This window comes from Dromiciops gliroides, chromosome X (genome assembly GCF_019393635.1).
Source record: "Dromiciops gliroides isolate mDroGli1 chromosome X, mDroGli1.pri, whole genome shotgun sequence".
NCBI lineage: Eukaryota > Metazoa > Chordata > Mammalia > Microbiotheria > Microbiotheriidae > Dromiciops > Dromiciops gliroides.
Genome location: NC_057867.1, coordinates 77,425,504 through 77,451,293, shown reverse-complemented (window position 1 = coordinate 77,451,293; position 25,790 = coordinate 77,425,504). Strand labels below are relative to the sequence as shown.

Below are 25,790 nucleotides of genomic sequence, written 5' to 3'. Positions count from 1 at the left end.
GTAAATTAATCTATTCTCATGGACTACTTCCCCATCTGGTTAACGAGCACATTTTAACAGGGGCCTTCTGAAGATAATGCCTTGACACAAAAGACTAGCTCTAATTATTGGAATTTCAGGCCGGTGGAGAAGATATTTTGAGGCTAAATCTCACTGCTCATATGTTGGGCTGATCTTGGCTACAGGTAGTCACAATTAGCTATTAGCAACTCATCATATTTTTATTCTCTTTACATTTTCTCCATTTGCTTCTTTTCAACTTGAACGCATCATAGACAATTTACTTGAAATTTAATTTTCATTTTTGTGTGAGGCAATGAGAGTTAAGTGACTTGCCCAGGGTCACACAGCTAGTAAGTGTCACATGTCTGAGGCTGAATTTGAACTTGGGCCCTCCTGAATCCACAACTGGTGCTTTATCCACTTCACCATCTAGCTGCCCCTGAAATTTAATGTTTAAACCATTTTTCTCTTTTGATTGCACTATAAATATTTTGTTAATGATAATGTCTCATATTTGTCAATGTACCTCAATGTAGAATCTAACCATGGTATCAATTAGAAATTAAGTAGAGGCAAGAAAATAGCATTATAATAATAGTATCACTGATGCCTGTTGACAGAATCACTGTAAAAAAAGAAATTTACATACACTGGTAGGTTTCCAGTTTTTAGACAAGAAAATTCACAGTATAAGATTCAAGATATTTTCTGTTCTTGTGATTATGTCTAAAGTTACCATTTATATTAAGCCTCCATAATACCATGTTTGAAGTGAGTTTGCTTTTATTTGTGTTCCAGTTTAGGATGAGGAATAAAACATATGGTCATTAAAACATCAAATCCAAGCACTTTACTGTGAGGTTTTGAGATCAAAGCTTTCATTAAAAACAAAACAAAACGAGGAGTTCAGAGAAACCTGGAAGGACTTACATGAACTGATGCTGACTGAGAGGAGCAGAATCAGGAGAACAGTGTACACAGTTAACAGCCACATTGTGTGATGAACAATGATGATAGACTTGGCTCTTCTCAGCAGTGCAATGATTCAAAACAATTTCAAAGAACTCATGATAGAAAATGTTCTCAACATCGAGAAAAAAATAAACTGTGGATTTTGAATGCAGATTGAACCATACTGTTTCTACTTTTGGGCCGGTTTCTTTTTCCTTCTTTTTTGAAGTTTTCCTCTTGTGCTCTGATTCTTCTTTCACAATATGACTAATGCAGAAATATGTTTAATGTGATTGTACATATATAACCTATATCAGATTGTTTTCTGTCTTGGGGAGGAGGAAGAGAAGGGAGGGTGGGAGAAAAATTTGGAACTAAAAATCCAATGAAAACAAATGTTGAAAACTATCCTTGGGGGCAGCTGGGTGGCACAGTGGATAAAGCACCGGCCCCGGATTCAGGAGGACCCAAGTTGAAAGCTGGCCTCAGACACTTACTAGTTGTGTGACCCTGGGCAAGTCACTTAACCCTCATTGCCCCACAAAAAAAGAAAAAGAAAAAAGAAAACTTTCCTTACATGTAACTGGAAAATAATAAAATACTTTTATTAATTAAAAAAAAACCCTGTAAAATTGACACCCTTTGGAGGTCAGCATGGACCAACTCTTTTGTACTGTCACATCACTCTCAGCTTCTGTGCTATTCCTTATTTCAGGTGTACTTTACTTTGTGGCTGACAACAGAACTGATCTACTAAAACCCATCTGTTATAATGCACATTATCCAAGGCTAAATGATCATGGAACTCCTAGAGGTGCTTTATTATAAAGAAGCCATAAAATTAGTGACCATTATATTCATTTCCAATGCCCTTAATATAAAAGTGAGAGGACAGACTCTGATGCTTTTCCAAATTAAAATTTTCATAATTCCTTTCCAGTGAAACTCTTGATTGCACAAAGCCTCATAAAAATTGCCTCCCTTTTTAGCTAGAATGGAAATGTGGGTTTTCAAAAATAAAACTTTACCTTTTTCTTCTGTAGCTTATAGTGTGTGTGTGTGTGTGTGTGTGTGTGTGCGCGCGCGCATGTGCGCACGCATGTGTACTTTTTAATGATAAGATTTTTAAAAATAACCTTTTGGTCTATAATTATCCCTATTTTGCACTCGAGGAAACTGAGGCAGACAGTGGTTAAGTGACTTGCCCAAGGTCACACAGCTAGTACGTGTCTGAAGCTGGATTTGAACTCAGGTATTTTTGACTCCAGGCCCAGCATTTTATCCACTGTATCACCTCACTGTCATAGGTATTAAGTACCTACTATGTGTCAGACACTATGCTATGCAATGATAATACAAAACTAAAAATGAAACAGTACTTGCCTTTAAGTGGACTTATAGTCTACTCTGATGTTCTTTCTATTTTCCCTTTTGTATCTCTAATAGTTCCCTCACATATTTTGAGATGTGTTCCTGATGGCACCTGGGTACCAGAAAAAATTATTTGCCATGCAGGAGCCTGGAAGAAAGGAAACTAGCTCCATATGCTCAAAGGATTTTTAGCTACAGGGTTTTAGAGGATCATGGAGAATTCCCTAGGGGAGCCCTTGCCCTACCAGACACTCTGCCTGTATTCCATAGGGCACGGCCTTTGTGGAGAGTGCTATAAAATAACCAGAGCAGACTGGATACTTCCCATCCCCAAGAGCTGGTTTATCAGAGTTTAACCAATATACCAGAGCACAAGTTCCTGTTTTCAGCTACTAGCAAGCAGTAGAACAATATAATAATTATTCATCATCGCCCTTACTATTATGATGATAACAGATATGTATAAAGCACTTCCATATTTGCAAAGTGTTTTGTACAGATTATCTGATTTGAGTCTTACCACAACACTGGGACAGATGAGGAAAAGGAGACTCAGGCCTTTGTTCTCCAGTTACTAAGATAGCCTTGTTAAAAGTTCAACATGCTCACCCTTCTTCCTCCATACTTGTTTACATGTATTTGGAAAGCTATGTTCTTGTCACTCCAATTTCTGATTTTGATGTGCTAAGTGCACATAGGGTTTTTGAGAAAGAATACAAATTTGAATCCCAGCTCTGACACTTCTCTCAGACTCAGTTTCCTCTTCTATAAAATGGGTTTTGCCTAAATTATCTCAAAGGTTCCCTCTAGTTCGAAATTTATGCTTCTATGAGTTTCTTTGAAGAAAGATTTTGTATAATTAAGAAATGTTTCTATTTTGGGAAGGAAGAGGAATTGAATCAGTTTAGGTACAAGAATCAAAGGCTTCAAAGAAAACTCAGGTCAGGGATAGTATATTTATGTTTGCATCAGCTAAAATCTAATTCAACATGGGCATCACTATCTCTCCCTAGAAAATGCAGCTGCTCACCGAAAGAAGAAGGAAGAAGAAGGAAGAAGAAGGAAGAAGAAGGAAGAAGAAGGAAGAAGGAAGAAGAAGAAAAAGAAGAAGAAGAAGAAGAAGAAGAAGAAGAAGAAGAAGAAGAAGAAGAAGAAGAAGAAGAAGAAGAAGAAGAAGAAGAAGAAGAAAATGCAGCTGCTGCTTTGGTCCTAGATGATTGCCTTAAGGAACCTTCCTTTAAACATAGGTATCTGTTTGTTTGTTTTTGATTTAAGGGATTACAAGGGGCAGCTAGGTGGCCCAGTGGATAAAGCACTGGCCCTGGATTCAGACACTTGACACTTACTAGCTGTGTGACCCCGGGCAAGTCACTTAACACCCATTGCCCTGCAAAAACAAAAAAAAACAAACAAGAACTGATTTAAGGGATTACTTCATTTAACATGTTTTTTTTTTTAAATAACAGTTACCCTAGGTGAAATGATTCTAGCCTTCCTCTTTATTTGCTTTAAAGTAACATTGTCTTGGGTCATTATTTTGAAAGTCACTCTAGCTGGTGAAAGTAGGCACAGGGAATCCAAACTGGGCATGGAGGAAGGGAGGGAGAGGAATACATCAGTTAGGAAATCAGTTTCACTGGTATGAATTACAAATAGGAATTTGATGTTTAAAATCCTTCACAATCTGGTTTCAACCTTTCTTTGAAGGATGAAACCAATACTAATGTTCTAGCTCTGCTCTGGACAAAGAAAGCGGGTGCTGGCAGACACCTAGATGGTAGAAGTCCCCCCTCACTATGCCAGACTACTGATCTGTTTCCCAAACTCCTTATCTATTCCTCTTTCTGTCTAAGAGGTCTACAGTATGTGCCAATGATAAAATGACTTCTGTTTCTCTCTCCTTTGACTTTCCCCTAAGCTCTTGCTTCCCAGCATTCATTCTTGGATTTCTTCCAATGAGTATACCTTTTAAAATATATAATGTAATCCCACCTCATCACTTTTCCCTATTCTGTTTCTTGTGAACTAAGGCATACATATTAGGTTTCATCCCATCAAAAATTCAGAGATAACTGTGAGGTCAGAATCATTCCCTCTCTTGTTAAGATCTCTAGTTCCTCTCATTTTTCCCCTTAACTTTGGGTACTTGCATACAGGCGCCTGAAGCCATGGGTTTTACTGATTTTTGTTTCCTGTGAATTTGTGTGGGTCTGAACCACTATTCTTCTTTGTTTTTAATTGGCAAAAGTGAGGAAAAACATAATATGTGTTCCTATGGTCTTCCGTTTCTTGCCCCAAACTTCATAATCATTGACATTTTTAGAGTTTTAAGGTTGGCTAAGCTCTTTCAATCCTCACAACAATCATGTGAGGTAGGTGCCTTTATTATCCTCATTTTAAAAATGAGGAAACTGAAGGGGGCAGCTAGGTGGTGCAGTGGATAAAGCACCTGCCCTGGATTCAGAAGGACCTGAGTTCAAATCCGGCCTCAGACAACTGACACTTACTAGCTGTGTGACTCTGGGCAAGTCACTTAACCCTCATTGCCCCACCAAAAAAAAATGATGAAATTGAGACTCAGAGAAGCTGACTTGTCCAAGGTCACACAACAAATAAGTGTCAGAGTGGGGATTCATATCTAACTCTTCTTGTGTCTAATGCTTCAAGGTCTGGAATGTTTTGACTATGATACACTGCCTCCCCGCCCCCCCCAAGATGGTTGTTTTGAAACGATTTTTAAAAAAAAAACAATCTAATTGCCTCTCCCTTGGACCAAGCAGAGCACAGCTAATTCCTCTTCACCTCACCAGTCCTTCAAATACCTTTAAGAAAGCTATCATTTCACCAAATACACACTTACTGGAGATAAAATTAACAAAAGGAAAATGTTAGTGCAAGATCATCCAAGTGATTGGAGCAGTACATAATTTAGTAAGCTTAATAAAATATTGAATATGAATAATCTATTGACCCTAACTCAGCAGATGCTGGCACTAGCATTGCCTATTGGGGAGTGTCAATATTTCAACAATATGTTAAAAAAACAACCCCCCCAATTTTTATGAAAATAGATTTTAATCAGTCATTATATAATGAATATCTTCATATATTTCATATGTGGCATGTTCCATTGAGCCAAGGACCATCTGCACACTTAAAAAATACTCATGGAGTAAATGTCTTATCCAAAAATTGAAATGATTTTGTATTTCAAGAATAAAACAAAAAATCAGTGTGTGGCTAGTTGATATTTCAACTGACATAAAGTTTCTTCTTGCACACCTGATTGTAAGAGACTATAAAAGTGAACAAGAAGGGTATGCTCAAAGTTAAGTGAGAAGTAAGAGTGTAATAGAAAATAAGTAGAAGAAAGACAGAAGAAAGTAATAAAATGAACTGCAGCATGGCTCATAAATAATAGAAACATAAATGTCATAGGAACTTTATTTTATGGTGTAGGTGGCCTAGTAAAAATTTGGGAGCAAAAAAGGCTTAGTTGTGAAGAGAAAGCCACATACTCTTTGTCACTGAGGGTAGTTATTCAAGCTCAATGACATTCCAGACCTCATGACATTGCTTTTCAATTGGCAGCATGTGCCAAGCTCTCAGTGCTTGTCATTTTCAAACAGAATGGACAGGATAAAAGATTGCTTTCCTGTGAGTGGCTTGCTTCAGAGTGATAAACCTCTAATCCATACTCGATTTAAGATCCTGAAGATACACTCATCTTCAAGGCTGTCACCAGAATGGAAGTGTGCAACATCAGAGGACTACTTGCCATTTGGATCTGGGCCCTTGGTGGTTTGTTTCTGGGGCTCTCACCACTTCTGATTTCTTGTGTCCCTCCTCTTGACCAGAGCCTCCAAATGAGATGGCATTTTCCAACTAGTCTCCAAGGTTATTATGTCTCTTAAATAGAGAGTCTGTGGCCAGAAATGATATGAAAGCACAGTAAGATTTGTTTCACTCACTCTATAATTTTTCATACTCCACAAATGGAGAAAGGTAGATAGATTTTCCCCAAGAGTGTTAGGGCGAGTGATTACATGAATGCAAATCAGAGCATCTGCCACCACATCACTATTTGTAGCTGGCTATAGTTCATTTATTACACAAAGTGCTCAAGTGTAGGTAACGGCAGAGAGGGGAACTCTTGGGCTGGGCCATTCTTGCTATATACCAAGTGGTCTCTTCCATTATATCTATATCTATATCTATATCTATATCTATATCTATATCTATATCTATATATCAGATCAGGGACTAAAATGAGCATGGATTTACAGGCACAGTATTAATGAATGAAAAGAGCAGTCTTCTTCCTTCCTGAGTGAAATATAACAGGAAGAATAAAAGCACTTTGGATTTTCTTATTACCTCAAAAATAAAAAACCCTCTACTGAGTTGATCTTATGGAATATGTATGCATGTATGTATGTGTGTGTGTGTGTGTTTTATATGCAGAGAGGAGGCTTTCTCTTGAGAAATTGATAGAAACTAGAGAGATGGAGGGAGGAATGTATTTTTATTTTTAAAGATTTTTACCTACAATATATAATAGTAGTGCTACCATATGTTATACCCAGTAGGTAATAAATGATGAATGAATGTGATCATGAAAATGATGATAACACTTCGCCGTAGAAATGCTGATAGATTTATTTTACTCATTGTCTAATCTCAAGCTTGCTAAGTTTATTAGAATTATTTTGCTTCTTGAGGGTTTCCCATCTAAAGGCAATCATTAAAGTCTTCAGCACTATAAACATAGCAACACATATTTTTTAAGAAACAATCCATGAAATATAGGTGGTTAGGCAAAATTTGGAAATAACATATATTTGCCATCTGATTCATAACCTTGTTCCCCTACTCCCCCAAGACAAAAATGTTTCACATCTCTGGCACTTTTTGGGGAGGCAGTTAGGGTTAAGTGACTTGCCCAGGGTCACACTGCCAGTAAGTGTCTGAGGCCAAATTCGAATTCAGGTCCTCCTGACTCTAAGGAATATAGGACTCCATCCATTGTGTCACCTAGCTGTTTCTGCATCTCAGGCATTTTAAGCAAAGAACTAAATTGAGCATAGAAGTAAGTGTTCCTAGATCTGTAGCCAGCACTAAATTAAATGGAATTGATTTGTCAATATGGTACCATGGAATTAGTTTTGGATTTAGAATCAAAGGAGCTGAGTTCAAATTTCCAGTCTGCTAATTACAGCCACTGTGGCCTTGTAGCTTAAGCTCCAAGTTCCCTTCCAGGTATCAATCTATGATCCCATGCTTATTGTTCCAAAACTGTGTTTTACAGTTTCTCTATCTGGAGAAAATCAATATTTATGTTAGCAGGCTTGTTAAAAATTGGATCTATGACTCCCCCAAAATCAGTAGTCCCTTTCCTGTGTTTTCCAAAGAGACCATGAATATAATTTTCAAGGCTCGTGTCCTTACTCTCTGAAGTTTCCAAAGGAAACCACCAGGCTTAATAACCTGCCCAAATGCTTAAGCTTATTTCCAGAGAGAACCTCGATAATTGGAGAATTGGAAAAACATCATACCATTTGACAAATGCCTTAATTCCCCTGATTTTCTAATGATATCTGTCTGTGCAGCTTGCTGAGAGGCAGTGGGGGTTAGCAGATAGAGAGTCGACTTTGAATACCTGTTTTGAACTCGTGCTTTCTGACACATAGGGTGTGTGACCCTGGGCAAGTCATCTGACCTCAGTGTCCTAAGATTCTAAGTTATACACAAATTACTTATGTCTACCAGTAGATGGAGTTTCCACACTGGAAGTTCCCTGCACAGACAAAATCATAGGTCTAGATTGCCTCAAAGAACTTTCCATTATATATCCTGCCTCTGAAACCACAACCAAGCCATTTAATCTCTCTGAATCACAGGCACCTCTCTAAGACTAGAAATAATAGAGAGGTGGCAGTATACAATAGTGCAGTGAGTCCACCAACAATTCTTGTTCTTGTTGCCAAACTCTAAATCCCCACCTTGATGATATTAGAAATTCTTGATGTGTATACGTGTACCTACATGTGTATACATATGTATATATGTATCTACATATACATACACAGTAATATGCATACACAGCCACTGCTGTGGTTAGGACATTAAGAACGTTCTGTATTCAAGATCATTATGTATGACTATACAATTAATGACCTGCCACAAGTATGACTATACAATTAATGACCTGCCACAAGTATGACTGGCTACATGTAATTGTATTAAAATTCAAATAATGTGGGGTTTTGGGGTGTGTGTGTGTGTGTGTGTGTGTGTTACCATTTCTAAAATCCAGAGTAAGCAGTTAGAGCCTAATAGCTACATTTTTGACGTTCTGAGGCTACTGTTAATGGATTCCCAAGAGAAATGACTGAGGATACTTTTGGATCAGTAATGTGATGGTCTCAAAGACTTCATTCAGTTTCACAAAAGGTCACTACTGATATACCCTTCTCTCTGGCTCTTCCTTCTTAACGAATTAAAAATGGAATTTTCCGGGTATGAGGGAGTTAGTGTCTGACCTAAGGAAATATTAAGGAAGCATCCAGCTTCTTACAATGAGTTCAAATCATGAAGCTTAAATAAATTAGTCCCTTGGGGACATTTGAAGTTAGGTGGTTAGTAAAGTTAGGAAGTAAAGTCCCTTCCAGTGAAGACTGTTTCATTACTCTGTGGCTGGCACATGACAGGTACTTAACAAATGCTTGTTGATTGACTGACTGAAGGAACTGGCAGATGTGCTTCTGACTCTTCTATCAGTGGTTTTGCAAGACTGTGCAGAAAAGAGGTTCCCCAGAACAGGAGATTGGTAAATAGCTACAAACTATAGGCCAGTGAACTGGAACAGGAATAAATGTAAAGCTTTATACTTAGGTTCACAAATCAAATTCACAATTAAAGAACTGGAGAGGACTGTGGGTGGCCAGGGAGTCTCGCTTAAAGGCTATCATTAAGCAAAAAGCCAGATAAGCACATGCCGGGCAACTTGTAGAAAGGATTCTTGCTTGGGTAGAGATTGGACTAGTAGACTCAGAATCTCTGATTCTGAAGGCTGAACCATGCCTATACTAAATATTCTAAATAGTCCCTTAATCTTTGCTATGAATAATTAATATGATAGGAAGCACAATTAATGGTGTCCATATAATTTCATTTCATTTCTTTTTTAAACCATATTTCTCGATCACAAGGTATCTGCAGAATATTCAAAGGACACTATTTCACTTCAAAATATATGACACCTAGTGACCTTACACATGAGCTATTAGGATAGCAAGTTACATTATTCCACTAGTTCCAAAGGACGTGTTCTTTAAGTAAAACTGTTAAAACCAGACTGGTTTTGCTTTGGTAAATTGCCACTGTTTGACTCAAATATGTACAACAAAGATTAACCAAATATTTAAAAACACACAATTCGTGATGCCAGTCTCAGATGGTCTTCCAAAAGCCTGGCAGTTCTCAGAGAAGCATGGTAGCCCTACCAATCATTATAGTCTTCCTAGATTAAATGTAGAGGATCAGTCAACTTGCAGTACAAGGGGAAGATTAATTACTCCAGCTCCATGTGAATTAATTATTAGTGCACAACCATAAGGCTAAGCAAACCTAATGTAGGGGCAGGGAGACGAAGGGCAGATAGAGAGATTGGTAGCCTGGGCCATATTCCAAGACCAACACTTATCATCAGTTTCAAATGACTAATGATACAGTCTCTCATTTGGGTCATGCATATGGTTCTTGGGTAACCCTACTGCTAGAGGAATTGTATCTTTTTGAAGTTGTATTACAGATTTGGAATCAGAAGAGGGAAGGAAAAGATTAATAAATACCTCTTGGGCAGCTAGGTGGCGCAGTGGATAAAGCACCGACCCTGGATTCATGAGGACCCGAGTTCAAAGCCGGCCTCAGACACTTAACACTTACTAGCTGTGTGACCCTGGGCAAGTCACTTAACCCCCATTGCCTCTAAAAAAATACCTCTTGAAAAGGGGTAAAAAGTTTCCCATCAGCACTTGAATACACTGCTCTGACATGATGGCTGCTAGCCAGCTGTATTATTTTTAGAGAAGATAACTTCAGGTACAAAATGACCAAGTACAATATAGAGGTTTGGGAAAATGCAGACATGAAAGAGTCTTTTATGGCCTTTAATTTGCAGGAGATTTTCAATGAAATAAAGGATTTATGTTTGGTAGATGAAAGACCAGGTTAAGTCCCTGTCGAGGCAGTCTACCAATTTACCACTGGTTCTTTGCTCTTCTCTTCCTCTTCTCCCCACCATGACTCCAAAGTAACACGATGGTTTTCCATGACCTGACAAAAGCCTCTTAAAAACAACAAATAACTGTCTATGCCCATCTCTATAACAGGAGCTAGAGTCATCCAGTTGACTAATGTGCAAACTATCTGAGCAGCCAGAAAGACCAGCTCATGGTATTCAGAATGTGTACTTTCCTGTTAGGAAATGAAAGACAAATTTGACCTACAGCTGTACTGTTTATTTTTATCCAAATGTAAAGGGGGTGGAGGAGCTAATGTCTCCTGTAGAGAGATTATGAGACAGGAATTCATTACAGTTTCATTTCACCTTAGAGAGGAAGCTTAATATCCTTGGCAAAGTACACTGGAGTACAGATCACAGAAATTCTTTTCTCCAGCTATGGGTTTTAACAAGCCAAGTTCTTATGTTTTAAAAGTAACATTTATAAATCCTTCTGGTGACTTGAAAAAAATCTTATTCATAAAAAGTTGTGTTGACACCTCAATCTGCGAGCTCACAAGAAGGCAATTTTCAGTACAATGTACTATTACAAGCAATTCATTAGCAGAAAAAAAAAACAGATTGAGGATGTGATACATTTCGAAATAGGAAAATGGAGCTGCATAATTTAGTTTAATTGCTCAAGGACAGCATTAACTGCCGCTAACAGTTTACATTCCCATTTGTGGTGCAATGGAATAACACTGCACAGCTTACTGGCATCTGCTAACCACAAACATGCGTGGTTAGTGCCCCAAGGAGCTTTTCTTCCAGAAGAAAAGGACCTTAGCCCTCATTCCTAGCAAAAGGAGATTAAATTTGGGATAATCTCATTGATGATTATTTTCTGTTGTTAAACAACATCAGCAACATCTATAAAAGTCTTAGGCTGACATCTTGACTAGATGGCATCCTTTGGATGCATGTGACCAGATCACATCAGAGGTGAAATGGGGTCATCACATACTTGCAATAATACAAGGTCCAATAATACGTTATATGGTATTCATCTTTTGGCATGTGATAGTGAGCGAAAAGTGGTTTATTTCTAGTTTTTATCTAAAAATATATCCCTAGTCATTTGTCCTCAATCTTTTATAAGCACTTTAGACAATGAAATTGAAAAGTAATTTTCACAGCTCACATAAACCTATCCACTCTCTTTGGATACTTTGTTCTTTTTATAAGTTTAGTAAAAAGCCAACTGGTAATAATTATTTTATTCTCTCCTTGTAATTATTATGTGGAACCAGCTGTCTTATGGAGCAGAACATCATTCATAAGGAACTTGCTTGTTTACAATTTGTCTTCATTTAGGACTAATATTAACCTTTATATTTTCTACTGGGGAAAAAAAGTTTCCTGAGAAACAAATTCAATTGTGATTGATGTGGAAATAGCTTATTCAACAAGGCACCTTAAACACACATATATTTATTCTTAATATACAAGTATCCCATCAATTATGAATGATTCTAATATGTTCTTTAATGCAGAGCCTCAAAAAGAGGGCCAATATAGATCATTTGTTATATCACTTATTATTGCACATACTGAGGGTAATCCGAATTGACTTTCTTTCAAAATATTTTATAATTCGTAGTTTTCAAGAAATTCCCATTGACCTTACTCTTTTGTACTGAATCCTAATTAGGAAATTTGACCATGTCACTATGCTCCACACTAGTCCTATTTCATTGGAGAGGCCATTTTTAGGTGAAATCAGATCTTTCTTTTCATGGGATGAGGTCCCTCCTTGGGGATCCTACTTTGTAGCTTAGGACTTATCTAAATGTTGCTCACTATCGAATAAATACAGCTGACAATGATCATCCATAGAAGATGTATCTATTTTATATGGTGCTAAAGAAAGATGCCTCTTTGATTATAATCTTGTATTTTGGTTGATAGGATGATGACAGAGAAGATAAAAATGATGCTGATAGATTACATGATCCAAAATAACAAAAGATAACTCTTCATTGCTTGAAACAATAAACTTGTCAAGCAACTCATGCTAAAACCATACCAGATCTAAAAGCAACTGCATTCTAGTTATAGCACTATACACCTCATTGCACTATTTGATAGTGAGGCTAAGAAAGTTTCTTTATTGATGCCTACTGGAGAAATTTGTGATTTTCAGAACAGATGTTAACTACCTGGGTATCAAGCATAACAAATTACAGATGATTGGGATTTTCTGAATTTCATACTCTAAGAGCATTTAATAACCATTTAGTATATCTGCAAATACCAAGCTACAGTGATGATATAGAGATGTCAGGTAGTTCTTTGCGATGTTTATACAATCTATGCTTATTTTGTTAGGTTTAAAAAACAGGTCATGGGGGAAACTAGGCATCGCAGCAGATAAAACACCAGTCCTGAAGTCAGGAGGACCTGAGTTCAAATCCTGACTCAGACACTTGACACTTACTAGCTGTGTGACCCTGGGCAAGTCACTTAACACTCACTGCCCCCCCCCAAAAAAAACCCTAAAACCAACCAGGTTATACAAAGGAAATGGTGGAAGGACTGCTTTGATTTCAAACACGGGTGCTTGATTTCGTTGTCACTCCCACTCATTTCAATCCTCTTCTTTAAGCACAGTCATAACTTGTGTGTGCATGCCTTGAGCCGGTTCTATGTTAATGGATACAGCACCGTGTGTACTAATGGTGCTCTAGGAATAGCTGACAGCCATACTAGTGGGAAGAATAAGGCACTGTCACTACTGGTCTACAAACAGATATTGATTATAAAGGTAAACAATAAACTTTGGGGAAAATATAGCTTCAGAAACTCAAAAAACTCTATATACCTTACCAACTCTGCATTTCTCAAATTGCTATCCTGAGTCACAAGTATAGGTATGTAATTTCTTCCATGAAATTTTATTAAGCACTTCATATTCATCTTTCAAGGTTCTTAATATGTCAACACCCTTTAACCCCAGTAATTCTAATACTAGCTGAAGGTCAAGACAGAAAGAAAAGTCCTCTATATGCTGAACTGTTGATATGAGCACTATTTGTGATATCATTACAAATTAGAGACAAATTACATGCCCAAGGTTGGAGAATCACTGAAAACTTATGGTGTATAAATATAATAGAATATCACTGTGCCACGAGAAATGCTCAACATGAAAAAAAATTAGAGAAGCATTGGAAAATCTATATGAACTGATACAGAATTTTAAAGAAGGAATATGCAAAATAACTCCAATAATGTAAATGAAGCTAGCACTGTGAGACAATAGAAATCAGGTCAGATATGATGTTCACTCAGAGAGCTGAGGTTCAAACACATTTCCTTCCTATTCCTTCCTTCCCCATTCTTTCAAAAGGACAAGTTAGCTTTCATGCCAGCCTATGTATAGACCAAATCTGAGCATATTTTAAAGCTATAAGATAGTACACAGTGTACATTTATATATGACTATAAATAATCTCCAAGGCACCAAAAAGGGAATTGTTTTATGGCATTTGATTATATTTCTCATCGCCACTGTAAAATAAAAAGTTATTCAAAAGAAAGATAACTGTAAAAGACTAGGTGTGCCAACTGATGCAAGAATTTAAAAATACTTATAAAATACTGTTTAATAATTTTACTATAATTTACTATAAGTTCTACTATCTGTGCAAATATACTTTAAATATAAACAAGTTCAAGCAGACATTATAATTTCACTTTGAAATAAAAATTTACATTCTTCATTTCTAGTATGAACAAATATAGTGTGTCACTTGTGATCAGCTGGTCCTTGGAAGTATTTTCAAATTATAGTCCTCAAATATACGCCACTGGTAATAGATTAGGATCATAATATTAATTAAAAGGCCCTAAAACCTGACTAGGGCTTTAAAAGACCTGGGACAAGTACCATATCCAAACTAAGCCCAGGGTAAGGGTCACAAAGAGGCACTCAGGTGAGGGGCTATTTTGCACATAGGTTGGCAGGAGTGTAGGTGGGTCAATGTTTATCTCAACCTGCAATCTGGTAACTTCATATTTTAATTAATTAGCTTTCTTTACATATATCAAAGCTCTGTGGATTCTATACAACTGTTGCCACAGCCCTTTAAATGCAGTGCCCTGGGACAAAGCTCCAGACAGCCCACGGAGCCATTATGGCTAGACATTTATCTAGCAAAACTAAGACCCCAAATCTCCACTTATATCATTGGTTTGGTTGCCATATTTGTTTGTTTAACATACCTACTGAAGGGATTTTTAGCACAGGTGATATTTTGAAAGATCCATGATTATCATTCACCAGCATCATCATTATCTTCAGCATTATCCTTTCACTTTTTACCTGTGTCTCCCTCCCAGTCAAATAGTGAACTTCCAGCAACTCTACAATTCTCTACATTTTGACATAGTCGTATAGTAAAATCATGTATCTTGGGAACATAGAGTCACTTACCAGTTTCAGGGTCAGAGTTGCCATCTCCTTCAGTACGGTTGCTGTGTGTATGTGTAGATGAGTGTTCATAGTACTCTCTACGGGCATAGCCAGGCCTGGTAATAACAGCGGCACCAGCTTCTACCTCAATAGGTCCAATGTCGCTGCCGCTCTCCTGGGAGCTTTCTGGAAGGTGGAATGTGACACGGCGCTGAGCCTACAAAGAAGAAAGAAAATGATAGGGTTTTAACACTGATCTTAGTAATTATTTAATGCATGCAATTTAGAAAATATATCATTTCAGATACATGGTGAAGACACATTAACATTATCTACAACTGTGCACAATTTCAGGATTTTATGGACAGGCAGCTCTGTGTTCAAACCTGTCTTTCTTCCTATCAGAGCTGCTCCTATTTTTCGAATCCACAAACCCTGATACAACATGAAAGCCATCCAGTACTAAAGATAAATGCTGTCGGCCTTCACTTATGGGTACCATCATTTGTATGGGAGCCAACCAAGGCAGGAGGAATTGAAATTGAGTTCATTTGCTTGATATTTCACTACTTAAATACTCAGTGTCATTATGTAAGATTTTTGCTTACACATCTAAGCTTTTTCAAAGCCAACAAAGCAAAGGATCTCTGTTAGTATAGGGGACTGCTGGTATGGGGGCTCACTCTCCACCAATGCAAACTGCAAGTCATCTCTGACTTAGCAAATAAGTCTTAGGATATTATTCAACCTCCTGATTTCATGCCTTTGAACAGGCTTTCTCCTCACGTTCCACCATTTAATAATCTTTAACTTCAATCCAGAATCAGTTCATGTACCACCACTTAGGAAAGTCTTTTCCTCATGCTCCTAGATTTTAGTGTTCTCTTAGCCCTCAAATTATTGGGCATAGTTTTATCTGTTTGCAAATGTATGCACTGAAGTAGAAAACAAGCTCCTTTAGGAAGGTTTGTATTGTTTTGGTAATCTCAGTTCCTAGCATAGTGTCTTATAAAAGTAGATGGCTTTTGCATTGGATTGGAGTGGGTTTTGGAACATAGAGGTTGAATGGCTTTCCCAAGATCACCCATCCCTATGTGGCAGAGACAGGACATAAGCACAGGTTTTCTTGACTCCAATATCTGCCTTTTATCCTCCATTCTTTTCATTTTGTTCAATGGAATTCAAAGAGAAATGGTCCTTTAACGACTTACTATCCTACTCTTGTTCTTTTATGTTTAATGTTCTGTGGACAATTACCCAAATGGATAAAATGATTGCTTTTTATAATTTAAAGGTATTATGATATGTTTATCTTTTCCATGAGGATTCCCCATCATGAGTGCGGGTAGTATCATGGCCATGGAAGAATGTCAGCTTTGTAGTAAATTCTAACTTTACTTTTTTCCAGGATCACTGTATGTTGGGGAGTGGTTGTAATAGTTTATTTAACTTCTCTACATGGTATTTCAAACACATCAAGAGTTAAATAAATGTTCTTCCAATCAACTCCATCTTCTGTGTGCTCACTGAAATTCCATTTAGGACAACATTAATAGGAAACAGGATGGTGGTTATCATATAAATTTCATCCTGTTCCACACTGATTTTGAATTTTGGGGTTGGGTATCTATATATTGGAAGCTTGTCATTCCACATAGTTTGGCGATTAGGATCATTTGGTTTGGTGATAAGTACTAAAAATATCACCCTTAATTTTATCTATAATAGGTAGGTTATTATTTCATATTAGAAGTGTTGGCTCCTATGGAGCATGTTTGGGGATGGGCTTTCAGGGGCCAACCCATGAAGCAGCTCATCCCTGAGCTTGTACCCTGGCTACCTCCAACAAGAGATGTGCTTTGCAACATGGCTAATATGAAAATGTTTTGCATGATTGTACATATATAACCTATATCAAATTGCTTACCTTCTGGGGGTGGGGAGAATGGAGAAAATTTGATTTGGAACACCATATTTTAAAAATGAATGTTAAAATTGTTTTTACGTGTGATTGGGAAAAATAAAATATTATTTAAAAAGAGATATGTACTTTGGTCTCTTAATAAATGACATGTATAACCATAGGCTTAGTCCTACGTACTCCTTGAGGACAAGAATCATTTCATTTCTCTCTTTTTATCCCCATCCCCTCGCAAGCTGAATTAAATTGGATTTTTTAATGACAAAATTGTATGACAAGTAGGAAAAACCCAATAATTTAGTAAAACAATGTTTTCAATGATTTTGCCAGGTCAAAGAAAGGCTTGGGTTGAAGTTGTTTAAATATATTTTCCCTTTTGTGCAAAATGAGAAGATTGGATTAGATAATCTCTAAGATATATTCTAATTTCAAAATTCTATGAATTCTTTTCTTTCTTTCTTTTTTCTTTTTTTTTTTTGCGGGGCAGTGGGGGTTAAATGACTTGCCCAGGGTCACACAGCTAGTATCAAGTGTCTGAGGCTGGATTTGAACTCAGGTACTCCTGAATCCAGGGCTAGTGCTTTATCCACTGTGCCACCTAGCTGCCCCCCAAATTCTATGAATTCTTGCAAACTCTTTGGATATAGTTTTCAAATATTGGAAAGAAGAATGAGGGGATGTGTGCACATAATATAGACATTCTCTGAATACATCCTTTAAAACACTCAGCAATTACCAACTTTAGTCTTCCCAAAGAGAGGAAGAAATTAAAACATTAACACATAAAAAACAATGTCCCATTACAAATATATGCCATCTCATTTTATATTCTTTGCTGTTCCTTTCTCATTCCAATCTACAAATGTGAAGATTAGGCAACTCTCTAACCCTCCCTCTGTCTCTCTGTCTCTCTGTCTCTGTCTCTTTCTGATTATTAGGTACTTGACTTGCCTTTTCAACAAATACCTGACATATGTACCTTTTGTGGGTCAAGATAGTGTGTTCTGTCAATATCTAAAGCCCCATGTTTTCTTCTTATGATCCTTTGCCTAGACAGTTGGGCAATCACATTCTTTCCCCTGGTCAAACATATATGAAGAACTTCTTAATTTCTCCATTTGTAATCATAGCCAGGTCTATAAGGGACCTTAGAAATTCTCTATTCCAATCTCTTTACACATGAGGAAACTGAAGCTCAGAGAAGAAAAGTGCCTTGATTAAGGTCACACAGTTATGTAGTTAGAAATCTGGAACTAAAACCTAGATCCTCTGACTCCCAATCTTGTATATTTTCTCCATCTCCCTCTCTCTCTCTCTCTCTCCCTCCCTCCCTCTCTCTCTCTCCCTCCCCCCACCTTTCATGAGGCAATTGGGGTTAAATGACTTGGCCAGGGTCACACAGCTAGTAAGTGTCAAGTGTCTGAGGCCACATTCGAACTAAGGTCCACCTGACTCCAGGGCCGGCACGCTATCCACTGCACCACCTAGCTGCCCCTCTTGTATTTTTTCTAATGTATCACAGTAGACTTTCTTGCCTAACTGGGTTGTCCCAACTCTGTATTCCCAGTGGTTGATAGGATTCCTGTCCATGGTATGATTTCAGCTCCTAGTAGAGTCAGAACTAGGCATAACATACAGGGAATGTATTTATGGGGGGGGGCAGTGAAGAATGATTTATAAAATGACTTTTAATAAATTGACACCATGACTACTAATTTCTTATGGTATTTTTTCCTTAAAAAAAACTGGTCCTCAGGGACCCCACTGTGCTTTTGTTTGTCTGCATTTGTCATGTTCTCCAGATGCTTTGATATAGCTCTTTTACCACTCTGTCTTCCTACTACTAAACTTAAGTGCCTTTCTGATCTTCTATGGAGAGGCCAGCGAAACAGTGCTCAATATTGGTGCCAAAGAGATCCAGGTCAGATCCCCCATTTCGAGGACTACCAATAAATTTGAGCATGCCTTTCTTTTTTTTTTTCATTTTGCAGATCTGAGGAGAGCAGATAGTCTGTTCATGTGCATAGCTAAGAACCTAGTATATGACTTCCTCTATATAGGGAGCTTAGAGAAGGCATCAAGAGGTTGTTTCAGAGTTTTTGATACATGAAGAAATGGGTCTTTTTACTTTGTGAATCTATATAGGGGCTGGTAATACAGTAATAGCCTTCTTACAGTTCTCCTTATTTAAAGGGTACACTCAACACTACTTTCCAATCTATGAAAAATGAAATATTAACTAGAGCAGTCCTTTTCATGAGCTTTTCCTCTGAATACAACACAAAGAAATATGTGCTCCCAAATGGGTCACAATCATTCATAGAGCAATTGTGTTCCTAAGGCCACAATGTAATCTACTGTTCTTAGTTCCAGACTGACGCCAATGATGCTAGAATACCCAGGACACTAGCACAGGCTTTTATTCAAGACTCTTTGGTTCCTTATGTACTTGATTTTGATACAGCACCCAATTGTGCTCTGAGATTATATCAGTTTAAAATCATCTGCAAAATAGTACAGAGACAAATGGAATATTTTTAGGCTAAGACCAAAGCAGTAGCATATTTGTGGAAAATGGCTGGAAAAGACAGCACTAGCACAGGTAAAGATCAAAACAAAACAAAAAATCATTTCAGTTCCTTTTCATGGTTTCATATGCTGATGACTCAAAAACTTTAATTCTAAAACACTCTAGTTGACCAACTCAACATGCTAGGAAGATTACTGCTCTCTTTTAGGTACGTCAGGATTCTTGGGTAACTCTATCTTTTAGGTGGTTGAATGTAGCAATTTCAACAAGCAAAATTTGGTGGTAACAGGTTTTGTGGCGACAATCAGATCCATAATGCTTAGCAAATAAGGACTTATTATTACTAATCAGGAATCATGTCTAATTTTAGGAACTGTTAGCCAAAATTTGTAATTTGGTAAGGATCAAAAATAGCTAAATTAAGAAAAACTAAAAATGCTTTGTTTCCATGTGGAATTTCCTTTTCTCACACTTTTATATACTCCAGAGGGGTTGCCAGGCATACTAGATGGGGAGCCAAGGCATGAACTCAGAAATGTCTTGGGTCAAATTCCTGCCATTTATTATACAGCATGATACTGGGTAAGCTAACTCAAACTTTATGTGCCTCAGGTAGCTCTCTATTAATTCTTTTTTTTTTTTTTTTTGGTGAGGCAACTGGGGTTAAATGACTTGCCCAGGGTCACACAGCTAGTAAGTGTCAAGTGTCTGAGGCTAGATTTGAACTCAGGTCCTCCTGAATCCAAGGCCAGTGCTCTATTCACTGCACCACTTAGCTACCCCTCTATTAATTCTTAAGCTAGTTATGACCTGGAACAATCATTAGCAAAATCAGACTTGAAGTGAATTCTTGTATATGCTCACTAGACTTTTCCTTTCCCCATATTCTGCTCCTGTCCTTCATATCCTTCTCTCTTTCACACACACACACACACACACACCACTGCATGGAGAAGAAACCGTTCTACTATCACTTGAAAAAGCCCCAAAATTTGTTCAGCTGATATAATCAGATCTTTCCTTTTGGAGAAGTCACTCAGATGGTATTAGAAACCCAGTTCCAATAAATGTATGTTAAAATGGATGCCACCACTTTGATAGGTTTGCAAAGACAGGATGATGAATATAAAATTTGCATAGAATTAATATGAAATTTGAAAGTTGATCAACTCTTCATCCCTCAGAACCCTTTTCTCACTTCTGGCTAATAGTTGTCAATCTGTTCAAAGTTGATTTTCACCGTTTCATGAATAAGAAGTCAAAGGCTCATCTTGTGATGAGTTCAATCTTTTGGTCATGTAAAATATGCATGTTGTTAATATTTCCCCAATGATTTCAATTAAATTATCACCCTTCATACTTGCAAACCTTGTAAAAAACAGTATTTAAAATGCCTGAAATATAATTTAGCACCAGAATATAATTTCCTGTATGCTAAATGTCTAAATCATAGTTAATGTATATATTTTAATGTATGTAAAATAATGTATGCCAAAAGGCAGAAATTAATAAGTATTTTATGTATTTTAACACAGCTAACGAAATGTGGATATTTACTAAAATGTCAATATTTAGTATATATTTGAATCATTTCTACTTTTTCTCCTTCTTATTAAAATACAATTGAAGGGGGCAGCTAGGTGGCGCAGTGGATAAAGCACCGGCCCTGGATTCAGGAGGACCTGAGTTCAAATCCAGCCTCAGACACTTGACACTTACTAGCTGTGTGACCGTGGGCAAGTCACTTAACCCCTATTGCCCTAAAAACCAAAAAAAAAAAAACCCCAAACAAACAAACAAACAAACAAATACAATTGAAGCAGCACCACAGAAAAAATTACCATGGAATAAACCTTAAAGCTATAGGTTAACACTTTTTTTGGTGAGGCAATGGGGGTTAAGTGACTTGCCCAGGGTCGCACAGCTAGTAAGTGTCATTGTCTGAGGCTGGATTTGAACTCAGGTCCTCCTGAATCCAGGGCCAGTACTTTATCCACTGCAGCACCTAGCTGCCCCCTATAGGTTAACACTTAATAATAAGTCATGAAATAACTGCTTCAAAACATAATATAAATGTCCTACTGCCCAGTAGAGAGTAAGGCTGTAGCTATATTGTACATATGGTACACTAGTTAAAATTAATTTTTGCTGTTTCCTTTTGTAGGAGGAGGGCCTTCTCCCTCATTATTAGTTGTCTCTGTGTCACTTAACATCTCACTGTCCCAGGCAACTTTCTAAGACCATAAATTGTAGGACAGTTGTTGACCTACATTGGTAGAAGTTTCCTCACTAGGAATTCTCTACATAGATAAAATATTAGGATTCTACTGTCCTGCAAAAAGAGAAGGTTTTTTTTTTTTTTTTTTTTTTTTTTTTTAGTGAGGCAATTGGGGTTAAGTGACTTGCTCAGGGTCACACAGCTAGTAAGTGTGTGTTAAGTGTCTGAGGCCAGATTTGCACTCAGGTACTCCTGACTCCAGGGGCGGTGCTCTATCCACTGTGTCACCTAGCTGCCCCGAGGGGTAAGTTTTAGATAATCTATTTATTTTTGAATATATTTAGAACTTTCTCGTTCAAATTATTTTTCCTATAAGCAGCAAAAATACTTTGTCTTATATGAGGATACATATGCACATACACAAATTTTCTGAAAAAATTTCTTAGAGGAAAACCTCATAGCATTGCAGACATAAAGTGATTTTAATGCCCCACCATCAATATTTACAACAAGATAAGTAAAATATAAGTTATATTGCTAAACAGATTATTATTAAAACTAAATATATGCTTTTTATGCCAGGAAGAGAAAAAGAATTTACCCCTGATATGTACTGGAGTGGAGCAGGAGGGTTAATTCAATATTATTGTTTATATATTATCACATAAATAAAATAAAGGCTCTACGTTTTCCATAATAAAATTTGTTTAAAGGGCATTAATAACAGAACCCTGTAAAACTTTTTCAAACATCTCCCTAAGACAATTGATGTATAGAAAGGGCCCCACACATGGTACAATGAAATTATGATGTAGGGTTAACGAGAATGGCAATTTTAAGTGTGTGACTCTAAGAAGTGATTGGCAAAACAGCATCTTTGATGATCATTTTTCTTAGCACTAATCCAAGTGTTTCAAAAATTAGCAGGTGCTCTGGAGTGTTGTTTCAGACTCCAAAACACGTGTCTGCTACAGTTTCAACATCAATCTTTAAAAACCTTTGGCTAATCAAGACTTTGACTTCCCTTCTCAATCCTTGGCAACCAGGCAACTTCACATCCATGTCACTTTATTGCTTGATTGGAATATAGCATAAAAGAATTCATTCAGCTCACTGGTTAAAATATTACTTCAGGATAAGTTTTGCTCCAAACTGTTGGGAAAATATATTAACTGTCAAATTTAGGCATGTTGTTTAGGTTGAATAAGGTTACTTTTCATGGTACTGTGAACTAGCCAATAGCTGAACCTAGTGAAAGGTTTTGGTGAGAAATTTATACTTCAAAGGAGAAAAGATGAAATAACTTAGTAATTAAATCTAAAACTAGAAGCAAGACTGGAAGGGGTGGGGCAGTGGCGAACTAAAGACAATTGCTGGGATTCTAACCATATAAATAATTAAAAACAAATATCTGATTTTAAAAGCAGGGATGTGTTTTCTTCTCTCTCTATGCTTTCATTTTGGGAAACTTTTTTCTAGACAAGTGTTGAGTACTCTCTCTGTACATATAAAATATATACAGAGGAGATGGAAGGTAATTCTCCAAAAGGAAGGTATTTGGGGCAAGGGAGAGGTAAAGCTTTCTTGTCCAAAATGATGTTTGAACTTGGCCTTGAAGGAAACCAAGGAAACTAAGGCCTACGTAAGGAGGGATTAAGCTAACCAGCATTCACATACTTAATGTCTTGGTAAACTATCACATTAATTGGAACTAAATATTTTGCGAGGTCACTTCAAAAATGGAAAATGTCTAAGAAGAGAGGGCCAGGATGGGAGAAGGACTCCAGATCATGCTACGTGAAGATCAGCTGAAGCACTTGGAATATTTAGTCTCCAGTAGTTTCAGGGAAGACATGATAGTGATCATATGACAGAGGAAGTGGATGTGTTCTACTTGACTCAGGAAGGCAGAACAGGAATCACTACACAAGCTGCTGAGAAACAAAATGACAACTTCTAACAATTTTAACTATTGCAAAGTGGAACGGCAGTCTTGAGTGACACAAGTGGGAGTGCACACACACATACAAATCTTTAAAAAAGCATACAGTGTATATGACTGTTTGTTAGTGCCACTGTTTCTGGAATTCTTGGTCAGGTATCAGTGGACTAGGTGGCCTCTGAGGGGCCTTCAAATTTGGAGAGTTTGTGATTATGTATAACATCAATTTAGAAATAAGCTTTTGGAGCACATTGGTGGGAGGGATGGGAGAAAGACAAGGTCACACTTCTATTGGATCTAGAAAAGTAGAATAGAGACATGGGCAACCATAAACTTTTTTTTGGGGGGGGCAGGACAATGAAGGTTAAGTGACTTGCCCAGGGTCACACAGCTAGTAAGTGTTAAGTGTCTGAGGCCGGATTTGAACTCAGGTCCTCCTGAATCCAGGGCCAATGCTCTATCCACTGCGCCACATGGCTGCCCCAACCATAAACTTTTAAACCATTTTATATTGTTTCAAAGGAAACTTTGCCTGCACTTACCTGTTCATATCACCAAAAGAATTCCCCATAAGAAACAGTTTTTCAATCTGACACTTTCATTTTAATATGGAAATAGGGAAATAATCTACAGATTTCCATCTCTTAAAATAGCAGACCAGCTGTGTAGTCACACTAGGGAATAGCGAAATGTTTGAGCTTAGCAAAATCATATTTGGGTATTTGTGTGCCTTTTAAGTGACTGTAGCTGATAGGAATTCACTTGAATTCCAAATGCGATAACTTACCCCATCTTCCACCTCTTTCCTATCATTAAATTGTTTACACTATTCTAATGAAATTTGGAATTGAAATGAATTCTTTCCTAAAGTGCACAAATGGAATAACATAATTGAGAAAGATGAAATAATATATTAAGGCCATTAAATTAACTGAATATTTCAAAGAGACCATACCTATTAAAATAAAAATAAGCCATGTTGTTGCTAATTATGTAACTGTCCTAAGATTTGAAAAAAAAACTATTAACAAATAAGATATGAGGAAGAACGATACTATTTTATAATCAAATGCACTTTCTCACTTTTTAGAATTACATTCTTAGGAGTTATGCCAAATGAGTCATTAAAATTGATATTTCACAATTTCTTGCTGACAATGAAACAAGGCATTTTACAAAATGACAAAATCATAACACATACACACTATTTTAGTCACAAGTGTTTGTCAAAATTGGCATGTTTCCTTGCAATATTCTTTTTTGCCAAACTGTCCCACTTCCATATATCAGCTTCAATGTCAATTTAAAGATAATGAGGCTTTTAAAAGCATCATCCATGACATTCATCTTACACTTGACTTATTTTACAGTCTAAGTATTCTACTCCTGATACAGTGGATGAATCTCCTCAGCCCCATTCCAACAAGTAGAAGAAATCAGAAAATCTCTGATTTGGAAAGGACCTTCAACAAGGCCAACTAGGCTAATGTGCAATTTTACAAGAATCCCTTGTACAAGAGTGACACAAGAGGCGATACAATTTTCACCTGAAGATGTCTAATGAGGGAACGTCCACTATCTTCCAAGGGAGTCTTTTCTATTTTTAAATGGCTATAAATGTTAGGAAATCTAGATCTGACTAAATCTATGACATTGTCTCTCTTCATTCTGTCCTATGGGACCCAGAAAACCAATTCTACTTCTAGGTAACGGTTTTTCAAATATAACATCCCTAGCTCCTTCAACCTGTTCTCATATTGCATAATATTGAGGCACATGAAATATTCTGATTGTCCTCTAAATGCTTTCCAGCTTAGCAATGTTTATACTAAAGTGCCCAACCAAAGCCCCTAGCTTTTCCTTGAAAAACGAACTGATTAGTCAGAGCCTCACATTGTTGGAGATTTCTAAGCATTAGGGACAGATTCCTTATGCTAAGGTGAAATCTACTTCTCTGTCATTTACATACATTGCTCCTAGTCTCATAGTACCAACGAATGGCAGGGGGAAAGGGTGAATCATATTAAGGTGGAAAATTTTTCAAAAGTTTAAAAGGGGGGCAGCTAGATGGCGCAGTGGTTAAAGCACTGGCCCTGGATTCAGGAGTACCTGAGTTCAAATCCCACCTCAGACACTTAACACTTACTAGCTGT

The 25,790-nt window shown here is 37.2% G+C and overlaps 1 protein-coding gene across 1 annotated transcript in view; it reads right to left on the bottom strand.

Moving 5' to 3' along the window:
- Window positions 1-25,790, bottom strand: part of PCDH11X (protocadherin 11 X-linked) — a 539,199-nt gene that overhangs the window by 177,394 nt on the left and 336,015 nt on the right. The window contains exon 8 of the mRNA XM_043974371.1: window positions 15,048-15,243. Coding sequence (XP_043830306.1) covers window positions 15,048-15,243 — 196 coding nt within the window. The remainder of the gene's footprint in view (window positions 1-15,047; window positions 15,244-25,790) is intronic.